The 23,553-nt window shown below is 50.6% G+C and overlaps 2 protein-coding genes and 1 non-coding gene across 3 annotated transcripts in view; all 3 read right to left on the bottom strand.

Annotated features, from left to right (window-relative positions):
• Window positions 1-23,553, bottom strand: part of REEP6 (receptor accessory protein 6) — a 518,143-nt gene that overhangs the window by 345,007 nt on the left and 149,583 nt on the right. The gene's annotated exons all lie outside the window — the stretch shown is intronic.
• The window catches only part of LOC132567045 (zinc finger RNA-binding protein-like), a 49,582-nt gene that overhangs the window by 7,592 nt on the left and 18,437 nt on the right, over window positions 1-23,553 (bottom strand). Inside the window, exons 4-14 of the mRNA XM_060232638.1 lie at window positions 18,449-18,685; window positions 18,021-18,337; window positions 15,741-15,923; window positions 13,325-13,541; window positions 11,589-11,746; window positions 10,216-10,335; window positions 7,398-7,546; window positions 5,197-5,338; window positions 3,861-4,048; window positions 2,259-2,430; window positions 1,476-1,629 (exon numbers count right to left, since the gene is read on the bottom strand). Coding sequence (XP_060088621.1) covers window positions 1,476-1,629; window positions 2,259-2,430; window positions 3,861-4,048; window positions 5,197-5,338; window positions 7,398-7,546; window positions 10,216-10,335; window positions 11,589-11,746; window positions 13,325-13,541; window positions 15,741-15,923; window positions 18,021-18,337; window positions 18,449-18,685 — 2,037 coding nt within the window. The remainder of the gene's footprint in view (window positions 1-1,475; window positions 1,630-2,258; window positions 2,431-3,860; window positions 4,049-5,196; window positions 5,339-7,397; window positions 7,547-10,215; window positions 10,336-11,588; window positions 11,747-13,324; window positions 13,542-15,740; window positions 15,924-18,020; window positions 18,338-18,448; window positions 18,686-23,553) is intronic.
• Window positions 17,295-17,361, bottom strand: TRNAT-UGU (transfer RNA threonine (anticodon UGU)). Its single transcript has one exon. It is a non-coding gene; the product is annotated as a tRNA-Thr (tRNA).

Genomic DNA, 23,553 nt, shown 5'->3' with positions numbered 1-23,553 from the left:
AAACAACACGAGAGCAGCCCTTCTCAGTAATGGCTCCCCATTGGTGGAATCAACTACCAGCCGAGGTTCGAGCCCTGAGGGACTATAATCAGTTCCGCAGGGCATGTAAAACTATTCTTTTCCAAATGGCCTACAAGACTGAATCCTGAAATGACATTCAGCCATCTGATATACATCGTTTTGTATTATAGCACCTTATCTGTTGTGGTTTTAACTAATCTATTTATTTAATGTATTTTATTGTATAATATATTTATTGTACATCATAGCACTTTCCATGTTTGTGAGCCGCCCTGAGCCTGCCTTGGCGGGAAGGGCGGGATATAAATAAAAATTATTATTATTATTAGCCGCCCTGAGCCTGCCTCAGCTGGGAGGGCAGGATATAAATAAAAAAATATTATTATTATTATTATTATTATTATTATTATTATTATTATTGTGGAGTCAATTAACCTTGGAGGCTGCCTGTGGATGACCAAGTCCAGCTACGCTACCCTGATGGGCAGGGGCAATTCAAGGTCCCAGACTGAGACGGGCCTTTCCCAGTCTTTCTACCCAAGATGCTGGAGACTGAGCCTGGGTTCTTTGGCAAGAAAAGCAGCCACTCTGTTGCACAGCCTCCGCCTCGCCCTTGAGCCTCTAGAAACCACTGCTGGTTTGTTCAGGGGACAGATGAGTTTGCAAAACCGCTTCAGCCCACAGTGTTCAAAGCCCTGTAGGTTTGCCCGCTGTGTGCAACTCAAACTTCTTTTAGAGCCGGAGGGGGGAGGACTTGCTTAATGTAAGAGCCACGCAGAATAAATGGCTGATGTTTGAGAGCCTCAAGACATGATCGTCAGATGTAGGTAGAGGGAGGGAGGGAGGGAGGGAGGGAGGGAGGGAGGGAGGGAGGGAGGGAGGGAGGGAGGGAGGGAGGGAGGAAGGAAGGAAGGAAGGAAGGAAGGAAGGAAGGAAGGAAGGAAGGAAGGAAGGAAGGAAGGAAGGAAGGAAGGAAGGAAGGAAGGAAGGAAGGAAGGAAGGAAGGAAGGAAGGAAGGAAGGAAGGAAGGAAGAGGGGGAGAGGGGGAAAGAAAGCAACTTTAACTTTAAATGCATTCTCCAAGCCACCAGCTGGCTTGACTTGGAGAAGTGATTTAGTTGTTTTTTTTTTTGGGGGGGGGGGGGTTAGTTTATTTGATTTGTATCCCACCCTCCCCGCCGAAATCCCTTCTCCAAGCCGGCCAACAGGGTGGTGGGGGCTTCGAGAGCCAAACAAAGAGCCACAGTTTGGCCACTCCTGTTTTAGAGTGATATCTGAAGCGCCCTCCAGTCAGAGCTGGAGAACTTCATTGCAAGCTGCCACCGCTGCTAGATCAGCCGGGGGTGTACCCAAACACCAGCCCTTGCGTTTTCAAGGAAAAAGTAACTAAGATTTAATGGTCCTGTCTAAATGGTGCCCATCGAGACACCTCCGCTCAGCGACCAGCAACTCACCTGGGTCAGCAGACTCAGCAGCAGAAGCCTCTTCTCTCATCAGAGGACAGGTAAGCGACACCGTCGCTTGCATTTTGGGGTCCTTGGACGAGGCAATGACGATACTGGCTTCCTCCACATTGGAGACAACTTCGTAACTGTCCTTTGTCACCTTCTGGGAAACACCACACGACAGCAAATGCCATCACCCTCTGCACGCTGTCCCTCTGTCTGTCCCCTGTTCAGTCTCCATTCTCTCGAACTCTGCCCCTCTCTAAATCACTCCCTTCTCCCGTTGCTCTGACCCCCTGGTTCAAACTTCTACATCGACCTCTTGCCTCCCCTCCACTAGCAGGACAAGCTCCTTGCCTTGGCCTTCAGAGCCCTCCTCAGGCTTGCCCCTCTCCATCTTTTGACCCTGCTCTCCCAACGATCTCAGAGTCTCAGAGCAGCTCACAATCTCCTTTATCTTCCCTACAACAAACACCCTGTGATGTAGGTGGGGCTGAGAGAGCTCTCCCAGAAGCTGCCCTTTCAAGGACAACCCCTACGAAAGCTATGGCTGACCCAAGGCCATTCCAGCAGGTGCAAGTGAAGGAGTGGGGAATCAAACCCGGTTCTCCCAGATAAGAGTCCGTGCACTTAACCACTACACCAAACTGGCTCTCACCAGCTGATCTGCTTTAGAACGAAAAGCTCCTCAGGAGAGACGGGGCCCTGTTGATCTGCTCATGGAATTCTACGCAGATGGAGCTGCGCACGCCCAGACACACCCCTCTCCAAAGTTACCAATGCAGATCTTACCCCCAGCTGTTCAGGCAGCTGCTCAGCGATGCTCTGGAGGAGAGTCAGAGTCGGCTTCCGGGCCGACAGCAGGATGAGGTGCACGTTCCTGTCCCCGCGGAGCAGCAGCCCTTTGGCCAAGATGCCAACTCTCAGCACCCCTTTCAGCACCCGGGGCCAGCTTTCACTCTTCCTGTAGGGAGGGACACGAGAAAACCGCCTGATGCTGGGCCCATCAAAGCCACTCTTGCCGACTCAGACCGGCACCAGCTCTCCAGGGTCCTAGGCAGAGGTCTTTCACATCACCGCTGCTAGCTCCTTGGACTGGAGATGCAGGGGATCGAACCTGGGACCTACTGCTTGCTAAGCACATGCTTGCCACTGAGTCATGGCCCCTCATGGGAGAGCTCAGGAGAACTTAAGGACATAAGAGACGCCATGCTGGATCAGGCCAATGGCCCATCCAGTCCAACACTCTGTGTCACACGGTGGCCAAAAAAACCCAGGTGCCATCAGGAGGTCCATCAGTGGGGCCAGGTCACTATAAGCCCTCCCACTGTTGACCCCCCCGAGCACCAAGAATACAGAGCATCACTGCCCCAGAGAGTTCCAACAATACCCTGTGGCTAGTAGCCACTGATGGACCTCTGCTCCAGATGTTTATCCAATTCCCTCTTGAAGCCGTCTATGCTTGTAGCTGCCACCACCTCCTGTGGCAGTGAATTCCACCCTTTGGGTGAAGAAGTACTTCCTTTTATCCATTCTAATCTGACTGCTCAGCAATTCTATGGAGTATCCACAAGTTCTTGTATTGTGAGAAAGGGAGAAAAGTGCTTCTTTCTCTACCTTCTCTATCCCATGCATCATCTTGTAAAACCTATCATGTCACCCCCTCAGTCGACGTTTCTCCAAGCTAAAGGGATCTGACTACACAGCACAGGTAATTTTTAAAAAGCATTGGCAGGGCTGCCAAGAAGCCTCTGGGTTTCCCTTATATGATATGAGAGGACTGGTTGAGTCCCAGCCAACTGCATTTAGGATGCTGAAACTCAGACTTTGCCGTTCTCTCTCGCGTGAGGGGAGACCCTCGAGTGCCACCCTGATCTCCTTGGCAGGGGAGATGAAAACCTAATGCAGGGAGACAGCCAAGATGAACAGTGGATTCCCAGCAACACAAGCGATGTCCACCAGCACTAAATGCCTTGGGACCAGTGTTCTCTAAGTTGAGTTAGCGTGAGTTAGCTCACAGATTTTTTAGCCTCCAGGTCACACATTTTTGTCTTAGCTCAGGAAGGATGACCCCAGAGCACACTAATTTATGCAGCAACTCACAACTTCAATGCCAGTAGCTCACAGCTTTAAAGCCAGTAGTTCACAACTTTAATTCAGTAGCTCACAAAGTAGAATTTTTGCTCACAAGACTCTGCAGCTTAGAGGGACCAATGCTTGAGACAGAGGGAGAGATTACCAAACTCCACTTCAAATCCATTCGGAGACCTCAAGCCAATCACCTTCTCTCTACCTCACCTACTCTCATAGGTTTGTGGTGAGGATAGAACAGATGAGGACAGAGCTGGAGGAAGGGAGGGTCAAAAGGGCACTGGACTGACAGGCAAGCGTTACCCTGGTTCTTTATTCCCTTCCTCTTTCCCGGACTCTTGTTCCGTCAGCCAGTCAGAGACGAGCCTCAGGGCGCGCTCAGAGTGAGACACCACCGTCTGAATGGCCTGCAGCTCTTCCTCCGTTGGGTAGATGCTGGAGTGCTTCGTCATGATGTGCCGGTCGTCAGAAGAGACTGGCCGCCGGGTGGGCTGCGGGAGACAAAATGGCAGGCTTTAACTAGCAATCTGGAAGGAGGGAAGAAAAAACACAAAAGACGGGTTTCAAACTTGGCAAGAGAATGGAATAATATTTTGGGGCAGGGGAGGGAAGGCAGGAGATGAGGTAAAACCCTTGGGAGACAGAAAGAGTTAAGATGGACTGCAATCTCGACACACATCCCACCTCTTCTTGCTATAGGAAGCCAACCCACCTCTTCAGCTTAAGCTTTCAATATATACTGAAACCACAAGGAATGGAATAATGTTTTTGAGGCAGGGGTGGGAAGGAGGGAGATGAGATAAAACCCTTGAGACAGAGGAAGAGTTAAGATGGAATGCAACTTTGATACCCCCTCTTCTTGCTATTGGATTTATATTTATATCCCGCCCTTCACTCCGAAGAGTCTCAGAGCGGCTCACAATCTCCTTTACCTTCCTCCCCCACAACAGACACCCTGTGAGGTGGGTGGGGCTGGAGAGGGCTCTCACAGCCGCTGCCCTTTCAAGGACAACCTCTGCCAGAGCTATGGCTGACCCAAGGCCATGCTAGCAGGTGCAAGTGGAGGAGTGGGGAATCAAACCCGGTTCTCCCAGATAAGAGTCCGCACACTTAACCACCACACCAAACTAGCTAACCCACCAAGCAAACCCACCTCTTCAGCTTAAACTCTAAATATATACTGAAACCACAAGGACTCCAAGTTTGCTTTGTCTCTCATCTCCAAATAAGGCTAACTGTTCCACAGAAACCCGGCAAATCTTTTGCCAGCTGAAAGGTTTTAAGTCTAGCCTAAAAGCAACGGCCCCATGCACTGCCAGGTACTAAAGACAAAATCCTGAACCTGAACGGAGCCTCCACCCCCCACAAAACACCCCTTTGCGTCGACTGGGCTGAAATCTGTATGAGTCTGGGGAAGAAATCTACGACTGCCTCTGGCCACACGTCGGGGCTTTTGCTGGAACAGCTAGCACTCATAGCACCTGGTTACTACACGAGACACGGGAAAACCTACTCTGTAACTTTTTCTGGAAAACTCCCAGTCTAGCCTTAAGAGTAAGATAGGGAAAGTGAGCACTACACACAAGCCCGGGAAGTCTGAGCTTTGAAGTTGCCAAAATCCTAATGCGGGTGCACTCACCACGAGAGGGGGCACCGGCACCCCTGGCCTGCCCATGAGAGGCGGGGGACGCCAGTCTGCAGCCAGGCGCCGCCGCTGCTGCTCCTCCCAGTACAGCTGCTCTTCCTCCACTCTCCGCCAGTACATCTCCTCTTCGTAGCGCCTGCAGGAGACCGGGGTGGGGGAGAAACAACAAGCAGAGACTGTGTTACAGCAGCTGAGCAGTGGCGATAGCCATTCCCTAAGCAGGAAGCGCACACCAGCACCAGCGAGAGCTTTTCCCATGGTAGAGAACAAGAGCTTGGGGGGGGGACCCCGTTAGGACTAATAACCATGGACTTTCCCCCCTTCATCCCCACGCGGAGCAAAATGCTAAGGGATGAAAGGAGACTCACAGGAACACTCACAGGCCCTTTAAATAATAACAACTGTGTGCCATCAAGTTGCAAAGGACTCATGGCGACCCTACCGCATGGGGTTTCCAAGGCGAGAGATGAAGGGTTAGGATTTATGCCCCACCCTTCATTGGGAGTCTCAGAACTTCTTACAATCTCCTCCCCCCCCCCTTCTTCTCCCCACAACGGACACCCGGTGAGGGAGGTAGAGCTGAGAAAGCTCTGAGAGAACTTGTGATTGACCCAAGGTCATACCAGCAGGCACAGGTGCAGGAGCCGGGGATCAAATCCGGTCCTCCCAGATTAGAATCCCCTGCTCTCAACCACTACACTGTACTGGCTCTCCAAAGGTGGTTTGCTGTTGCCTTCCTCCACACAGCATCCCCAGCCGGTACTCCCTCTAAGCTTTGGGGTCTTGGGATCAAAAATTCTACTTTGTGAGCTGCCAGCATTCAAGTGGTGAGCTACTGCATAATTCAGTTTGCCCTGGGGCCCTTTTTCCTGAGCTAAGAGAAAAATGTGTGAGCTGGAGGCTAAAAATCTGTGAGCTGGCTCACACGAACTCCACTTAGAGGGAACACTGTCCCCAGCCTTCCTTGGCAGTCTCCATTCATGCGATAGCCAGGCCTGAGATACCACCACTCGTGCAAACCTTGGCCTGGGACCCACTTCAGACCCTGTCACACCTGCTTGACTGTACGTCATGGGTGTACCTTCGGGATGCTGCTCTGCCAGATGGCTTCCTTAGCAACAGGTTGGCGTGACATCTGACTAGAGCCAGTCTGGTGTAGTGGTTAAGTGTGCGGACTCTTATCTGGGAGAACTGGGCTTGATTCCCCACACCTCCATTTACAGCTGCTGGAATGGGCTTGGGTCAGCCAGAACTATCGCAGGAGTTGTCCTTGAAAGGGCAGCTGCTGTGAGAGCCCTCTCAGCCCCACCCACATCACAGGGTGTCTGTTGTAGGGGAAGAAGATATAGGAGACTGTAACCCGCTCTGAGTCTCTATTTCAGAGAGAAGGGTGGGGTACAGATCTGCAGCCTCCTTCTTCTTCTAGAGCCGGCTGCCAGCTCAGGTACGAAAAAGCAGCCCGGGCTGGCAGGATCCTGTTCCTGGTCCCCCCGCCCCAGGGCTGTAGCTAGCGAGGGGTGCCGGGGGTGACACCCCCTGTCGAATAGAGGACTTGGTGGGGCACTGCAAATTGTTGGTTGTTATTGTTATATTCTATTTATATCCCCCCCCCCTTTCCTGAATGGGCTCTGAGCAGGTAACAATAGCAAATACTATAACGTTAAAATCAAATTCATATAATAAAACAATATCACAGTCTAAAAACAAACTCTTAATTCTGCAGTTGGTGCTATCAGTTCCCTCCACTCCTCCCATACATCCCCCAGCTGGTATAAGATGTTAAGATAAATGACTAGCGACAGATGATTACGTAAACGACTCAACAGAGTTATTTAATCGGGGCCCCTGCAGCAGAGGCCACAGAATAACAAGATGTCCACGGCCTCAGTTGAATGCCTGGTGGAACAGCTCTGTCGTACAGGCCCTGTGGACCTGCCACAGTCCCTGCAGGGCCCTAATCTCCAATGGGAGCTTGTTCCACCAGATAGGGGCCAGGACAGAAAAGGCCCTGGCCCTAGTTGAGGCTAAGTGGCTTCTTTTGGGCCAAGGATTACCAGATGTTGATCCATGGAATATAAAGCTATCGGGGGGGGGGGGTATTCAATTTGGGGAGGGCACCGTCCCCAGCTGGCTGTAGCCCCACCCCACTCCGTGTTTCCGGGTATTCATCTACAAGGGGAAGATGACAAACTCGCCTCATCTCCAGGTGCCAGCGCTGCTCCTCTTCTCGGCGCCTCTTCACCAGGGCTTTCAGCTGCTGCTTCTTCAGCAGCTTCTCCTCATGCAGCTTCCGGAGACGGTTGCTGGGCTTGATCTCCACGGGGAGGTCGGGGTTGACCTTCTTCTGCAAGGCAGTTACCAAGGCACAATCATTGAAGAAAAGAGATCCCCTACGGAGCAGCCGTTGCCTAGGAACACCTGGGGAAAAGGCACTGGCGCATGTTCGTGCGGGGGGGAGGGGAGGGGAGGCTGTATGGGTTCGAGCACACTAGTTGATCACCTGACATTCCCACGGCAGCAACTATGACTGCCCTGGGCCAGCTGTTTGGTACAGTGCACTCTCAATAAATAGCCAGGCAAAGGCCCATGCTGGTGAACTGGTTTCTACACTGTGATGGCTTTGCCCTATTTCCCCCTCCCCCGGCAGCAATGCTCTGAACCCTCCACCTGGATTTGTAAGCACTTCTTAAAAATAACACTTTTTTGCCCTGAGAATCCAGGCAAGCCTGATCTCAGATCTTGGAAGCTAAAAAGGCCAATTCTGGCAAGTACTTGGATGGGAGATCTCCTTGGAATACCCAGCAGTCAGGAGGGCAGTGGCAGGCTTATTCAGCCGCCTCTCTGAATATCTTCCAGGGTCCCCAGTAGGGGTCAGCCACCAGAGGTCGCCATGACTTCCAGGTGCCCACACACAAACACAAAAATACCCCCCAAAACTACAGTTTTTAAGAAAAGCTACTCAATCAGCAGCCCCGTGGCACAGAGTGGTAAGCAGGAGTATTGCAGTTCAAGCTCTGCTCACGACCTGAGTTCCATCCTGGCAGAAGCTGGTTCAGGTAGCCGGCTTGAGATTGACTCAGCCTTCCATCCTTCTGAGGTCGGTAAAATGAGTAAGAAGAAGAAGAAGATATTGGATTTCTATCCCGCCCTCCACTCCGAAGAGTCTCAGAGCGGCTCACAATCTCCTTTACCTTCCTCCCCAACAACAGACACCCTGTGAGGTGGGTGGGGCTGGAAAGGGCTCTCACAGCAGCTGCCCTTTCAAGGACAACCTCTGCCAGAGCTATGGCGGACCCAAGGCCATGCCAGCAGGTGCAAGTGGAGGAGTGGGGAATCTCCCAGATAAGAGTCCGCACACTTAACCATTACACCAAACTGGCTCTCCTCTTGCTGGGGGGAAAGTGCAGATGCCTGGGGAAGGCAATGGCAAACCACCCGGTAAAAAGTCTACCGTGAAAACGTCGTGATGTGATGTTACCCCAGAGTCGGAAACGACTGGTGCTTGCACAGGGGACTGCCTTTTTTTTTTAAAACCTTTTTACTCAATTAATCGGGTGTCTTTTCAGGGAGGAAAAATTGAGCACTGTGATCCTGCTAAACCCGATGACTTCTGTTATGGCTATAATGCCTTTCATCACCTAGGAAGGAATGGAGGAACCTATACGAACATCTGAGGCTGCTTTACATTGACTCAAACCTTTGGTCCATCCAAGTCAGTACTGTCTACTCAGGCTAGCAGCAGCTCTCCAGGGTTTCAGGCTGGGGATTGAACTTGGGACCTTTTGAACTCTAGGGTTTTAACTGGAGATGCTGGGGATTGAACTCGGGACCTTTTGTGTGCCTAGCCAATGCTCTACCACTGAGCCACAGCACTGTAATAGCTTAGGAACAGCTAAGGTCTACCTAGGCCAACTTCCCTCCAGCTCCTTCTTTCTGCAGGTAGGGAAGAGCCCATGGGCATAAGCCAAACAGCCCTCGTCTCTTAGTTTGTGACCTGTGAAAATAAGCTTGCCAGACTAGGGTGTTTTTGTTGCAATTTGGAACTTTTCTGTAAGCTGCTTCGGCTCCCCCCCCCCCCCCGGAGGAAAACAAGACAAACAAATAAATGAATTATGATCAAATTTTTAAAATAAAACACATTAGGCGAGGGGGGGGGCTACAACAGAGGTGGACAGCCCCAGTGCTAGGGTATCTGCTGCCCAAGGCAGAACCCTGCACCGCCGCCCCCCCCCTCCATGGCCTATGACGTCATTGTGACAGCACACAGTGCACCCCCTGCCCAGCAGCTCTCTCCTGCTTTGGAGGGAGCTGAGCAGGGGCCGCGGGGGGCATTGTTTCTTCGTTCCAATTATTCAGAGCGAAGAAACAACGTCCCTTGCAGCCCCCGCTCAACTCCCTCCAAAGCGGGAGAGGGCTGCTGGGCAGGGGGTGTGGCGTTCTTTCTTTGCTCTTGAGAGAAGAAAGAATGGCACACAGTATCAGGGTCAGCGCGAGCAGGGACTGGGAGGGGGCACCCGCTCCCGTGGTGAGGTGGCGCCCTAGGCGGCCACCTACCTCATGTACCCCCATGCGCTGGCACTGGAGGCAGAATCTCTCCCTTGCAGATCAAAGATCTTCAGTCCAGTTTCATGGGCCTGCTAGGGCTGGGTGGAACTGTGAATCTGATGCTGAATGGTTCCACGGGAGAGCACCACATGTCAATGGCTCGAGGTGGGATAGTGGCAGAAGACCCTCAAGTCCAATCCCCAGAAGCATCTCAAGGGGATGGGATCTATCAAGTTCTGGGAGAGCCTCTGCTCCACCTGAGATCCTGGAGGGCTGCCACCAGAGGACACAGTGCTGGGGCTAGATGGGGCGACTGCCCTGCTCTGTGTAACAGCAGCCTCGTGCTTTTGTATGACCCGAGGCCATGTGCTGCGGCTACAGGACGGATTGACTCCATGCCCTTTGGAGCTGGTCTGCATACTGACTGCATACAGCCCTGCCAGTGGGGATGAGGCCACCGGATCGTACCTTGTACTGGATCCTGTGCCGCCGCCCCTTCAGGTGCATGTCCTTGGCGTTGGGATCGTTGAAGCTGCACTCGCAAAGCTTGCAGTGGAAACGGATCATCTTCCCTTCCTCGTTGTGTACCTGGAAGGCGGAGGAAGCATCATCAACCGCCGGCGGTCCAGCAGAGGCAGGGCAGCCCTGCTCTGGCGAACTTCAGAGTTGATTCCTTTAAGGGGCTTTTATGCCACCTCCCCAGAGTCCTGCTTGAGCCGGTTTTGAAGTGAAAACACCGTCACTTCATAAAATAGCAATATTTTCAAAAGCCCGGCGAGCCATTAAAAACAAGAAACAGCACAAAGACATTCGTAAGACAGCTCAGACCAAAAACAGACCATAAAACAGCTAAAGAGATTTTTATTTTACTTTGCTTATACCACCCGCCTTTCTCTCCAACAGGCACCCAAAGGAGCTCACATTGTTTCCTCGTCTCCTCCACTGTATCCTCACAAACCTGTGAATTACGTTAGGCTGAGAATGCGTGACTGGCCCAAGGTCACCCAGCAAGCTTCCATGGCAGAGGGGGGATCTGAAGCTGGGTCTCTTAGATCCTAGTTCGACACCCTAACCCAGGGGCAGTGTCCCCTCTAAGCTGAGTTAGCATGAGCCAGCTCACAGTTTTTTAGCCTCTGGCTCACACATTTTTGTCCTAGCTCAGGAAGGATGGCCCCAGAGCAAACTAACTTATGCAGAAGCTCACAACTTTCATGGCAGTCGCTCACAAAGAAGAATTCTTGCTCACCAGACTCCACAGCTTAGAGGAAGTATTGCCCAAGGGTACCCAACACAGTGCCCATGGGCTCCATGGTGTCCACCGACACCATTCCAAGTGCGAGAAGCTATGGCTGACCCGAGGCCATTCCAGCAGGTGCAAGTGGAGGAGTGGGGAATCAAACCCGGTTCCCCCAGATAAGAGTCCACACACTTAACCACTATATCAAACTGGTTCTCTGAACAGATCCATTTGTAGCTACTACAACCACCCTCTTTTCTTCTTCTATCTGCTGTGCTATAAAGTTGGGCCACTCTAGTGACTGTGGAAAGGCTGAGGACAGGAGAAGGTTCTCCTTTCTTGCATCAGGTTGCTTTTGGCTGGGGGGGGGGGACAACATATGCTATGCTCCTGAGCTCCACCACCTATTTTTCTACAAAATGACCTCTGGGGAAGAGGATGGGAAGGAGACTGTAAATTGCTCTGAGACCCCAAGAGAAGGACAGGGTATAAATCCAACTCTTCTTTCTTCTTCCTTCTTTCTGAAAGTCATCGTTTCCTAGAAAGTCCAGGACTGGATTCAACCTGGTCCAGTTCTAATGGGGCAAGACTGACCCAGCCTTACCTCTTCCACGTAATCGTAACCTACAGGGTTCACATCAAGCAGCATTCCTGAACCGTCCCCATCGAGTGACGACTGCTCGGCTGGAAGCCCCACTTTGGGAGATGCCCCTTTTGCTGCCGCCGCCTGTTTTGCACTGGTCGCTGGCAGCTTGCTGGCTCCTAAATTGGAAAGAGGCAAAATCATTTTGAGGGAAGGGATCGGGACGGAGCAGCCTTCCCTAATAGCCAAACGGAGATCGCTCGCTCATCTTCTGTCTCCGTGGTGGAAAGGGGTGCCCAGTCGCAGCTGATTTATGGAGACCCCCTCATGGGGGTTTTCAGGCAAGAGATGTTCAGAGGGGGCTTGCCATTGCTTGACTCTGTGTTATGACTCTGGACTTCCTTGCTGCTCTCCCATCCAAGTACTAACCCGGGCCAACCCTGAGATCCAATCTGATCTGGGTCAGGGCAGTAGCAAGTCTTAAACTGAGCCTCTCTCTTTGGCAGAAAGAGATGACCGAAGAGACCAAACCACTTCAGACTGATACAAGTGAGTTTTTGGCCCAGACTTATAACAATAGAGGGATAAACAGACATTTTCACATCTTGACATGTTACTGCTTTATTGCTTTCTCATGCTCTTGCTACCCATATCAAAGGTTTGCTCAATTTGTTAATTTTACTATTCTGTCATTGGATCTTAAATTTGTATCATTTTGCATTCTAAACCACTGCCTAAGAGTCCCGTGGCACAGAGCGGTAAAGCTACAGTACTGCAGTCGGAGTCCTCTGCTCACGACCTAAGTTCGATCCCAGCGGAAGCTGGTTCAGGTAGCACGCTCCAGGTGGACTCAGCCTTCCATCCTTCCGAGGTCAGTAAAATGAGTACCCAGCTTGCTGGGGGGAAAGTGTAGATGACTGGGGAAGGCAATGGCAAACCACCCCGTAAAAAAGTCTGCCGTGAAAACGTTGTGAAAGCAACATAACCCCAGAGTCGAAAAATGACTAGTGCTTGCACAGGGGACTTTACCTTTTTTTTTTACCACTGCCTACCAGCTAGATGTAGCTCTGCTCACTGTACCTGATTCCTCGTCCAATGAAGTGTGCTTGGAGCACACAAAAGCTTACATTCTGATTTGACTCCTATTATGCTCTACTACTTCAGACTGATTTCCCCGTGGAGAGATTTCCAAAGTGTCCTCCCCGCTATGGTTTTTACCCAACAACGGGGGTCAGTTCCGGGGGAATCCCTCTGCAAACCAGAATGTGGAAAGCAGGCACGCCTGGAGTTGCCTCTTCTCCTCTATGCCCTAATGTTTTTGTTTTCATTTTTACATAGAGAAGTACACAAAAATTCCCACCCGCCTCCCCCATCCTTTCCTGATTCTGCCACTCAGAGGTTTGCCGCCTCTGTATAATCAAGAAGATGAAGAAGAAGATATTGGATTTATATCCCGCCCTCCACTCCGAAGAGTCTCAGAGCGGCTCACAATCTCCTTTACCTTCCTCCCCCACAACAGACACCCTGTGAGGTGGGTGGGGCTGGAGAGGGCTCTCACAGCAGCTGCCCTTTCAAGGACAACCTCTGCCAGAGCTATGGCTGACCCAAGGCCATGCCAGCAGGTGCAAGTGGAGGAGTGGGGAATCAAACCCGGTTCTCCCAGATAAGAGTCCGCACACTTAACCACTACACCAAACTGGCTCTCCTCTCTCACAAAGCTCTACAAGCTAAACCAGCTCCTCTTCCAGAGTTCATACCTGCAAATGCCAACTTGGTGGCAACGAAGGGTTTCTTTGCCGGCGTCGCCTTGTTTGAGCCAAGTGTGCTGTTCGTTACCCCCGGAGCTTGCTTGGTCAGTGCGGTGGTATGGAGAGTTGGTTTGCTGGCTGAACCGTTGGCCGGGCCTGACGAGTTGACTACCACAGGCTCAATGGAAGGAATGGGCTTCCCCAATTTTGTGTGCAGCTTGACCACCTGGAACATATTGGTGGGGTCACCTCAAAGAAAAGATGCAGGGCGGGACAGACCCTCGGGCTTCATTTTAAAAACGGTGCTGGCTGAGGCAAGAGAAAGCGCCCACAGGTGCTTTGCACTCACACAGCATCTGGCTTGAAACGGGCTGCTCTTTGTGCAAAGCAGCTTTGTGCAGGCCAGGTTAAAGAGCCAGCATGGTGTAGTGGTTAGAGCAGGGGTGGCCAAACTTGCTTAACAGAAGCCACACAGAATAAATGTCAGATGTCTGAGAGCCACAAGACATGAATGTCAAATGTCTGAGAGCTGCGACATGCTTGTCAGATGTTTGGGGGAGGGGAGGAAAAAAGGAAGGAAAATAGATGGGTGAGGTGGAAAGAAAGCAACTTTAACTTGAACTGCAAGGCTTGGATAAGTGATTTAAAGAGACAAATGCCTTCTCCAAGCCAGCCAACGGGGCAGTGGAGTCTTTGAGAGCCACACAATATGTGTGAAAGAGCCACATGTGGCTCCCGAGCTGCAGTCTGGCCACCCCAGGTTAAAGTGTCAGACTAGGCTCTGGAAGACCCAGGTTTGAATCCCCACTTTGCCACAGAAGTGACCTTGGGCCGGTCATATACTCTCAGGCCTAACCTACTTTACTGGGCTGTTGTGAGGCTAAAATGGAAAAAGGGAGGATGTTATAAGCCGCTTTGGGTTCCCCAATGAGGGTGAAAATGTGGTACAAATGATGCAGACAAATAAATGAGATGCTGAGCGAGCATGTTGGACAACGGTGAAGTGTTTTTGTCTCAGCCAGAGCCAAATCAGGCCTGCAACTATAGAAGTCAGAGGAAGGATACACTGGCCATTGCCAACACGCAGAGGAGGAACAAGTACCAAACAAGTGCAGCACCTTTGCCCAAGCGAGAACCCTGGTGGGGGGGAAGATCAGCCTGGCCCTCTCAAGGATCACCTCTGCTGGACAGTGTCGTCTCCAGCTCCCTCCCTTCCCCCTTCTGTTGAGTGTTTGTAGGTGAGGTTTTAAAGTGGTGGAGGGCAGGGAGAACTTCCGCGGGGGGGGGGGGGGGGCGTTGCAGCTGCCGAAGCACGACCAGAGCTCTTGGCTACGCCTGCCTGCCAAAAAGCCAACAGCTCGGATGGAGTTGCAGACACTGCAACTCAGGTGACCTGGTCAGTGCAGGGGCCTAGCCATAGTCCACATAGGGGTGCAATTGATGCAGGCTCCCATCTTCTTGTTTAAAATGGACTACATGCAAAAGGTTGCACAGGGTGGGCCTTCTCACCTACTGGCATCTTCAAGGTGTTTTGAGCTGCAGCGGGTTGGGGAAGGCGTGGCTAATGGGGTGTCACTGCATTATTTGTGGCTTTATTTTTAGAACTTTAAGAGCCACAAGGGAAAGGCAGAGTATATTTGAATACATGAATGAACTTGTAAGCCCAACGGGCAAGGGACTTGGGCCTCTTGATTAAAAAGAGGCTTTGAGAAGCACCTGCCTGAAGAAGACGAAGATGATATTGGATTTATACCCAGCCCTTCACTCTGAATCTCAGAGCGGCTCACAATCTCCTTTATCTTCCTCCCTCGTAACAAACACCCTATGAGGTAGGTGGGGCTGAGAGAGCTCTCCCAGAAGCTGCCCTTGCAAGGACAACCTCCGCAAGAGCTACGGCTGACCCAAAGCCATTCCAGCAGCTGCAAGCGGAGGAGTGGGGAATCAAACCCGGTTCTCCCAGATAAGAGTCCGCATACTTAACCACTACATCAAACTGAGTGGGATGGAAACAGAAATGGATACTTGACAAAGAGTTTAAGTGATGCTGAGGTATGGGAGCCCTCAGAGAAAGGAGAGAAAGAGGAGCCATACTGTCAGGAAACCCAATGAATCCGGAGACCTGAGCCATAGACATTTCTACAGGGCGTGGATTCTAGAAGAAAGGATCCATTGGTGCTTCAGAATCCTCCATTTCTTGACACAATGCCCTATGCAGGGTTTTGTGGACCTTCTGACCAGCGATGATTAGGAACAACTGGTAGGAAAGCCCAGCTCAAGCCCTCGATGATTTTAAAGATGAGAGCTGTACCAGGAACCACCTGTTTCAAGCAGCAGACATTTCCAAGAACAAACCCGCCTTCTAGAGAAACCCTCCTGTCAGGAGTCTTGGCTCTGGATTTTGCTTGTCTGCTATCGTCACCCTTACCTTCTGGTGCTTGGCTCCTCGGATGTGGGCCGCGTAAGCATCTGCTCCGGTGCAAGACACGTCACAGAGCTCGCAGTAGAGTTGGGTCTGGATCCCGCGGGGCCCACCGCCAGCCTGGTTCCCCGTCTTCAACGCCCCCTCCTTCTTTTTGTGCTTCTGTCCTTCTAAATGCTCCCGATAAGTCTGCCGGCGAGAAAAAGACACTCAAGCTGTGGCTGGAGAGGGAGACTGTGTTCTGAGTGCTCTTTATTTAGAGCTCCCCGCACCCAAGGGAAAGGGAGAGGGCAGACAACCATACTCCTTCCAGATGTGGGACAATTATTGTCAGCCAGTATGCTGTAACATGAGGAGTTAACAGTTAGCTGGTATGCTGTAACAGAGCAGGGGTGTCATATATGCGGCTCAGGGGCCGAATCAGGCCTCCGGAGGGTTCCTATCAGGCCCTCGAGCAAGTCTGCTTCCTTTTCCCTCTCTTGCTTCCTTCTTCATAACAGCTTGCTCAATCACACATGAGCTACAGACCAAAGCATCTATTTTCTCCATTGGCTGAGGCTCCTCACTTAGGGAGGATGGAGAGCTTGCTTTGCCAGGCTCTCTCAATCGCACAGCAGAGCTACTGAGCCAATCCTCTCTTCCTTCTATTGGCTGAGGCTCCTCCCCCTCCTCATCCCCTGGGGAAGGAAAAAAAAGAGCTAGAGCTTTCTTTGCCCAGTTCCCTTGATCCCACGAGAGAGATACAAAGAAATCACTTTGGTGGGGGGGGGAGGGAGAAAAGAAAGCACCTCTGTGTCCTTTATGATGTTTGTATCTCTGCTTTCTGGTATTACATTTTATGACACAGATGGCCTGGCCCAACAAGGTTCTCATTTATGTCAGATCTGGCCCTCATAACAAATGAGTTTGACACCCCTGATTTACAGGGTCAGACTGGGACTTAGGCAGACCTAGGTCTGAAACCCCACTAGGCCCCCAAGATCTGTGAGTGGCCTTGGACTGGGTACCGACAGCTTAACCACAGCCCCTCTGCAGAACAGAAGAGAGAGTGAGGAGGGGAGAACTAGTCATGTCTGGAACTCCTTGAAGGAAAGACGGGATTAAGAACAAAGGGATCAGATAGGAAAGGGTGCAGCCAGAGCATCAGCCAGAGGTGCCATAAGGCGTTTGTTGGCAGAGATTTGATTTGAGCACCCAGGGGCTGCAAAGGATCCAGGAACACTCTGGGGGAGGGGGTTGCAGCTGAGCTTATGAAGTTGTCTTAGACCCAATCAGACCATTAGGCCAGCGAGATCAGTATCGTCTAGGCCAGGGGTGTCAAACTCATTTGTTAGGAGGGACGGATCTGACATAAATGAGAGTTTGTTGGGCCGGGCCATGTGCGTCATGAAATGTAACGCCAGGTAGCAGAGAGATATATGAACATATGAACATATGAAGCTGCCTTATACTGAATCAGACCCTTGGTCCATCAAAGTCAGTATTGTCTACTCAGACTGGCAGTGGCTCTCCAGGGTCTCAAGCTGAGGTTTTTCACACCTATTTGCCTAGACCCTTTTTTGGAGATGCCAGGGATTGAACCTGGGACCTTCTGCTTACAAAGCAGCTGCTCTACCACTGAGCCACCGTCCCTCCCCAAAGGTAAACTTTATAAAGGATAGATAAACTTTATAAAAGACACAGGCAAACACAAAGATTCTTTTAAAAGCTTAAAATATGCTTAAAACATTAGCACTCATTGCTCTTAAGGGTGCTTTCTTTGTATCGCTCCCATGTGATCCAAGCAACTGAGCAAAGGAAGCTCTGGCTCTTTCCTTCCTTCTCTCTCCTGGGGACCGGGGTGGGGGGAGGAGCCTCGACCAATAGAAGGAAGCAAGGCTTGGCTCAGTAGCTCTGCTGTGCAATTGAGAGAGCCTGGCAAAACAAGCTGTGATACAGGAGGAAGCAAGAGAGAGGGAGAAGGAAGCAGATGACAGCCAGTTGCTTGGGGGCCTGATGGGAAGCCTCTGGGGGCCTGATTTGGCCCCGAGGCCGCATGTTTGACACCTCTGCTCTAGGCAGACCGGCAGTGTCTCTGGCCTTTTGCATCCTTGGCCAGCAGGTCCTTTCAACGGGAGACCCCAGGGATTAAACCTCGAACCTTCTGCATGTCAAACAGATGCTGCCCCACTAAGCAATGGCCCCTCCCCGGTTGCTTTTAACCCAAGGGTGCATACAAAACAACCGTCTAGATGAACTCATGGTTCCAGGCAGCTAAGGAGGGAGGGCCCTGATACAATGGCTCACCTGGGGGCCGGCGCAGCTGATCTTGCATATCTCGCAGTAGTGGAGCTGAGGCTGTTTGGGAGGGCCTTTGAGTTTCAGCAGCCTGGGCGTAAACGGTGGCTTCTTGCTGTAGCCGCCACTTGGGGCAGAGTTGCCACCGCCACCGCTCCACATAGAGCCCTGCATAGGCTTCGGTGGCTGCGTTGGAGGGGGCTGTTGCTGCGTTGGGGGTGGCTGCTGCGGCAAGGGCTGCACGAGGGGCTGCTGAGCAGGCTGGTAGTAAGAGGTGTTGGCCGCCGTGTACCCAGCAGCTGGATCGTAGGTGGAGTAGTTTGACCCTGTAGAGAGACAGGGAGAGAACGTACCACTTCCATTTATGCGGTCTTCCTCTTTCCAGCAAAAGCAGGTTAAGGGGGGAAAAAGAGGGGGGTGGGAGGAGCAGCCCTTACCGGAGTAAGAAACAGGAGAGGAGTTGTACGTGGAAGAGGCGTACGAGGAGGAGGAAGGGGTGTATGACTGGATGGAGGCGGCAGAGGCGTTCTGCTGGCCCGTTGTCACGGTCGGGTATGTGCTGTAGGCGGATGACGGAGCGTTCACAGTCTGCACCGGCTTAATGGGAGTCACTTGCCTCTGGGGCTGGCTTTGGCCGTACACGGCGGTAGGCTGGCTGTAGGTGCTCTGGGAGTCTGGAAGGAGTGCAGAGAATAGCTCATGCCAGGCACTGAGACGCTGGGGGAAATGCCATGGAGGAGGGAGCTGGAAAGCCTCCAGCGGCACAAAGGGGGACCAACTTTAAATGCAGCTAACCTGAGCTGGCCAACCAGACATTTGGAGGGGGTCCTGCTACAAAAAAAGCCATGCCCCAATGCAACCTCTTTCTCACAACCAGCGCTGTGGACAGTGCTGCGTTTGCCAGGACGTGGGAAAAATCAATACAGTAACAACAAAGTGAATTTTATTGAACTATTATCTTTATATTGGTAATAAATACTCCTACACTGCAAGAATGTGTCTGAATACAATTTCATCAACACAGAACTGTACACAAGTAATACATGAACAGAATGAAAACTTGCCATTGAAAGTCAATGAAGACAACTCTTGTGAAATGTCCTCGGTCTTTTTCATAGTAAGTAGGTATTCATTCATTCCAATCATGAGAGTAATTCATAAGCTTGAAGCCATCAGTCCAAGGTACCTTCTTTCCAGTGGGCTGACCAGCTCAAAATCAAGCCTTGTTTCGCATCAAGTTTTCTCAAGAATCTACTTTGCAAGAGTCTTTGTCTTAATTGGCACTTGACAGCAAGCTTTCATTCTGTACGTATGTTATTTATTTGCATACAATTCTGTGTTGACGACGTTGCATTCAGACACATTCTTGCTGCAGAGAAGTATTTATTACCAATACAGGAATAATATTTATACAAAATTCACTTCATTGCTATTGTATTGATTTTTACACAGTTTTTGTTCATCTACATTGATTTCATTGTGTCGTTCACTTGTTTTCCATTAGAGGTCATGGGATAATGCAGGGAGGAAACATGGCGGAGCGGCAGGGGGCAGGCTTTGCAGCCGGAAGGCCACGCCCCCACTCCCGCAGACCCTTTTTGTCCAGAAAGGCCAGGGACTGAACCTGGCCACTGAGGCCAAGGCACTTCCGCCCTCTTGCATTCAGCCAGTTAAGTTTAAACATTGCTATCCCAATTTTCCTCATGGATCACAAGGCAGCACATGGATCAAAACACACAGAATAAAATCAAGCCTCCTCCCCACAATGAAAAATGAAATGTAGACCACGTGCAGATTACATTTCATTTAAAAGTCCTGGCATATAAAATGGCCTTGCAGAGCCTCCTTAAAATTTCTATAACGCCCCCCCACACACTCACACACTCACCCTCAAGGAGCCCGTTCCCAAGATGGAAGCTAAACTAGAAAAGGCACTAGCTCTGGTAGGTGTCAGGGCCGGTCTCAGGGCATCTGGTGCCTGAAGTGAAGACCCCTGCTGCCCCTTGCCCTGTCCCCACAAGGGTGAGTGCCGTGATAGCGCCGCAGAGCAGTGCCTGTGCCTCAGAGTGCATGCAACACCCAGCCACCATCACTCAGCCAGGCCACGCTCACCCACTTCCCTCACCAAGGAGGTGAGGGTGGGCCCCAATAGACAGGCCGGCCCTGGTTGGTGCCGGACAGGCTGCCTTAAATAGGGAAACTACCAGGTGGCAGTCTGAGAATTATACCTGTGCATAGGCATGTAAGGGGAAAAGATGGTCCTTTAATATTCAAATGTAGAATTCACTCCAGTGAACACAATGATGGCCACAAATGTAGACAGCTTTAAAAAGCAATCCAATCACAGAGGACAAGTTTATCACTTGCTACCAGATACAATGGACACAGGGAACCTCCATATTCAGAGGCTATCAGCCTCTGAATACCAGTGCAAGAAGGCGATAAGTAAAGGGGAAGATGCCTTGGTCTCTATGCCGTTTACTGGTCCTTCAGAGCAAGCGGTTGACCACTGTATGGTGCGGAATACAGGACCGGGTAGACCGCCGGGAGGATTCTGGCAGCACACGCGCTACCGCCAAGGTGCAGTTTCCCCATTTGTACACACACATGTAGGACTGGGTCACTTGCACAAAGAATCTGGGATGAATCTGTGCGCATGCCTCGGCTTCATGGCCACCCCCACCTATGGGAAAGATGGAGGCAAGTTGTAGTCACTGTGCAGTGTCTGTTGACAATCGATTGTTCCCATGGCAATGGAATGCACCTGCCTTTCACTGTCTTCTGGAGAATGCGTCACTGCAACAAGGGTCACCGGGGATTCCCAGATGTTGAGGTGCAGAACTGTTACGACCCTCTGTTAACAGCCACAAATGATAGAACTGAGCCAGCTGAGCTGGGAGGTAAGAACCCAGGAGGGAGCTGCTGGGAAGATGAGTGAGGGAAGGTGAGTGAGGGCTTTGTGGGCCCCCCCCTTTCCTAAACTGCTAAACTACTGGGGAGTATTAACCGAGGTTGCTTTGAGGGAGGACAGAGCATGAGGGACAAAAGAGACAGCCTTTGCTTGAACCACAAGGGAACCAGGCTGTTGGCGATCAATATAAAAAAAGATGGTACAGCAGCTTTTAAACTGATCCCAGGGGGAAAGCTGACAAGAGCTGAGGAGCGCCTCCAGTTTGGGACAAGTCAGTCCAAGAGAGCCAGTTTGGTGGAGTGGTTAAGTGTGCAGACTCTTATCTGGGAGAACCAGAGTTGATTCCCCACTCCTCCACTTACAGCTGCTGGAATAGCCTTGGGTCAGCCATAGCTATCACAGGAGTTGTCCTTGAAAGGGCAGGTGCTGTGAGAGCCCTCTCAATCCCATCCACCTCACAGGGTGTCTGTTGCGGGGGGAGAAGATATAGGAGGTTGTCAGCCGCTCTGAGACTCTGATTCAGAGAGAAGGGCGGGGTATAAATCTGCAGTCTTCTTCCAAAAGAATGATTGTGTGAAAACTCAGGATAGTATTGATAGGAGGGCAACGGAACTTGAGAGTGAGGGCAAAATGGCAACTGAGGGCAACATTTGGCCACTAAGAAGCCAAGGGAGACAAAGCATACTGGAGAGGAAAACACATTACAGGTGACTAGATGCTTATGCTAGAAGTCTCCAAACCAAGATGGGAGAGCTGGAGTGCTTGGTGCTCAGTGACAGTTAAGACATAATAAGTGTCTCAGAAACATGGCGGAATGGGGGAAATCAATGGGATACAGCCATTCCTGGGTATAAGCTCTATAGGCAGGAGAGGGAGAGAAGAAGAAGACTGCAGATTTATACCCTGACATTCTCTCTGAATCAGAGACTCAGAGCGGCTTACAATCTCCTATATCTTCTCCCCCCACAACAACACCCTGTGAGGTGGGTGGAGCTGACAGGGCTCTCACAGCAGCTGCCCTTTCAAGGCCATTCCAGCAGCTGCAAGTGGAGGAGTGGGGAATCAAACCAATGTTCCATCTAAGCTGTAGAGTCTTGTGAGCCAAAATTCTACTTTGTGAGCTACTGGTATTAAAGTTGTGAGCTCCTGGCATTCAGGTTGTGAGCTGCTACATAAATTACTGTGCTCTGGGGTCATCCTTCCTGAGCTAAGACAAAAATGTGTGAGCTGGAGGCTAAAAACCTGTGAGCTAGCTCACACTAACTCAGCTTAGAGGGAACACTGACTCAAACCCGGTTCTCCCAGATAAGAGTCCGCGCACTTAACCACTACACCAAACTGACTGGTTGGAGTGTGTGTACATCAAAGAGGGTACAAAATCCAATAAACTAGAAAATATCAGGGGAATTAACTCTCCAGCAGAAGCGACATGGGTGGAAATACTGGGCCCTAAGGGTTACTTAAAAGTGGGAGTGTGCCATCGCCCACCTGATAAAAGCCTCGATCTTGAGATGCAGAAGAAAATAAGGGAGGTGACAAAAACAGATATTGTTATACTGGGAGGCTTCAACTATTCTCACATTGACTGGGTTAAACATGTTCAAGTCACGCTGCGGAAACGAGATTCCTAGACATCAGATATAACTGTACACTGGAACAGCTGGTCACAGAGTCAACCAGAGGAGTAGTGATCTTGGACTTGGTTCTGAGTGGCATCTCAAGACCTGGTGAGATGTTGTGGTTGTTGCACAAAATGGGAACAGTGACCACAGTGCTACTAAATTCAGCATTCAGGTCAATGGAAAGTTAGCCCTAACGTCCAAAATGGTAACATTTTATTTCAAAAGGGGGAACTTTACAAGAACCAGGGGAATAGAAAAAAGGAAGCTGAAGGGGAAACACAAGAGAGTCAAAAACCTTAGAGGATGACTGGAAGCTATTTAAAACCACACTAACTGAAGCCCAAAGAGAATGCATTCTACCCAATAGCAAAGGCACGGCTAAGTCTAAAAGAAGTTTAACAGCGCAAGTCAAGGAAGTAAGAGGCTTCTTTTGAAAACTGGACAGTTGCCCGAATGAATTGAAAAGGAAGGCAAAAGAAGAAGGTTCTGGCAAAAGAAATGTAAGTCAATAATTAAGCATATAAAAAGAATTTGAGAAGCGGGCTGTTAAAAGCAGCAAGACAAAAAAGAATCATTTTAAAAAAAATATATCCAGAGCAGGAAATCAGACAGAGAAGCAGTGGGGCCTTTGGATGACAAAAGAATAAAAGGGTTGCTAAAGGAAGATGGGGAGATGGCAGAGAAGCTCAATGACTTCTTTGCTTCTGTGTTTATTGTGGAAAGTGTGAGGCATGTATTTTCAGGAAAAGAGTTTGAAGAACTGAGCCAAACTGGGGTGATCAGATATGAAGTTCTAAATCTATTGGGAAATTAAAAACCCCTAAGTCTCCAGGTCCTGAGGGCCTACACCTGAGAGTTCTTAAGGAACTCAGGTGTGAGATAGCTGATCTAGTATATGTAACCTATCACTAAATTCAGCCACTGTACCAGAAGACCAGAGAGTAGCAAATGTGACACCAATTTTTAAAAAGGGATCCAGAAGGGAACCATGAAATTACAGGCCAGTTAG

This window comes from Heteronotia binoei, chromosome 2 (genome assembly GCF_032191835.1).
Source record: "Heteronotia binoei isolate CCM8104 ecotype False Entrance Well chromosome 2, APGP_CSIRO_Hbin_v1, whole genome shotgun sequence".
Lineage (NCBI taxonomy): Eukaryota > Metazoa > Chordata > Lepidosauria > Squamata > Gekkonidae > Heteronotia > Heteronotia binoei.
This window is presented reverse-complemented; position numbering and strand designations above follow the sequence as displayed.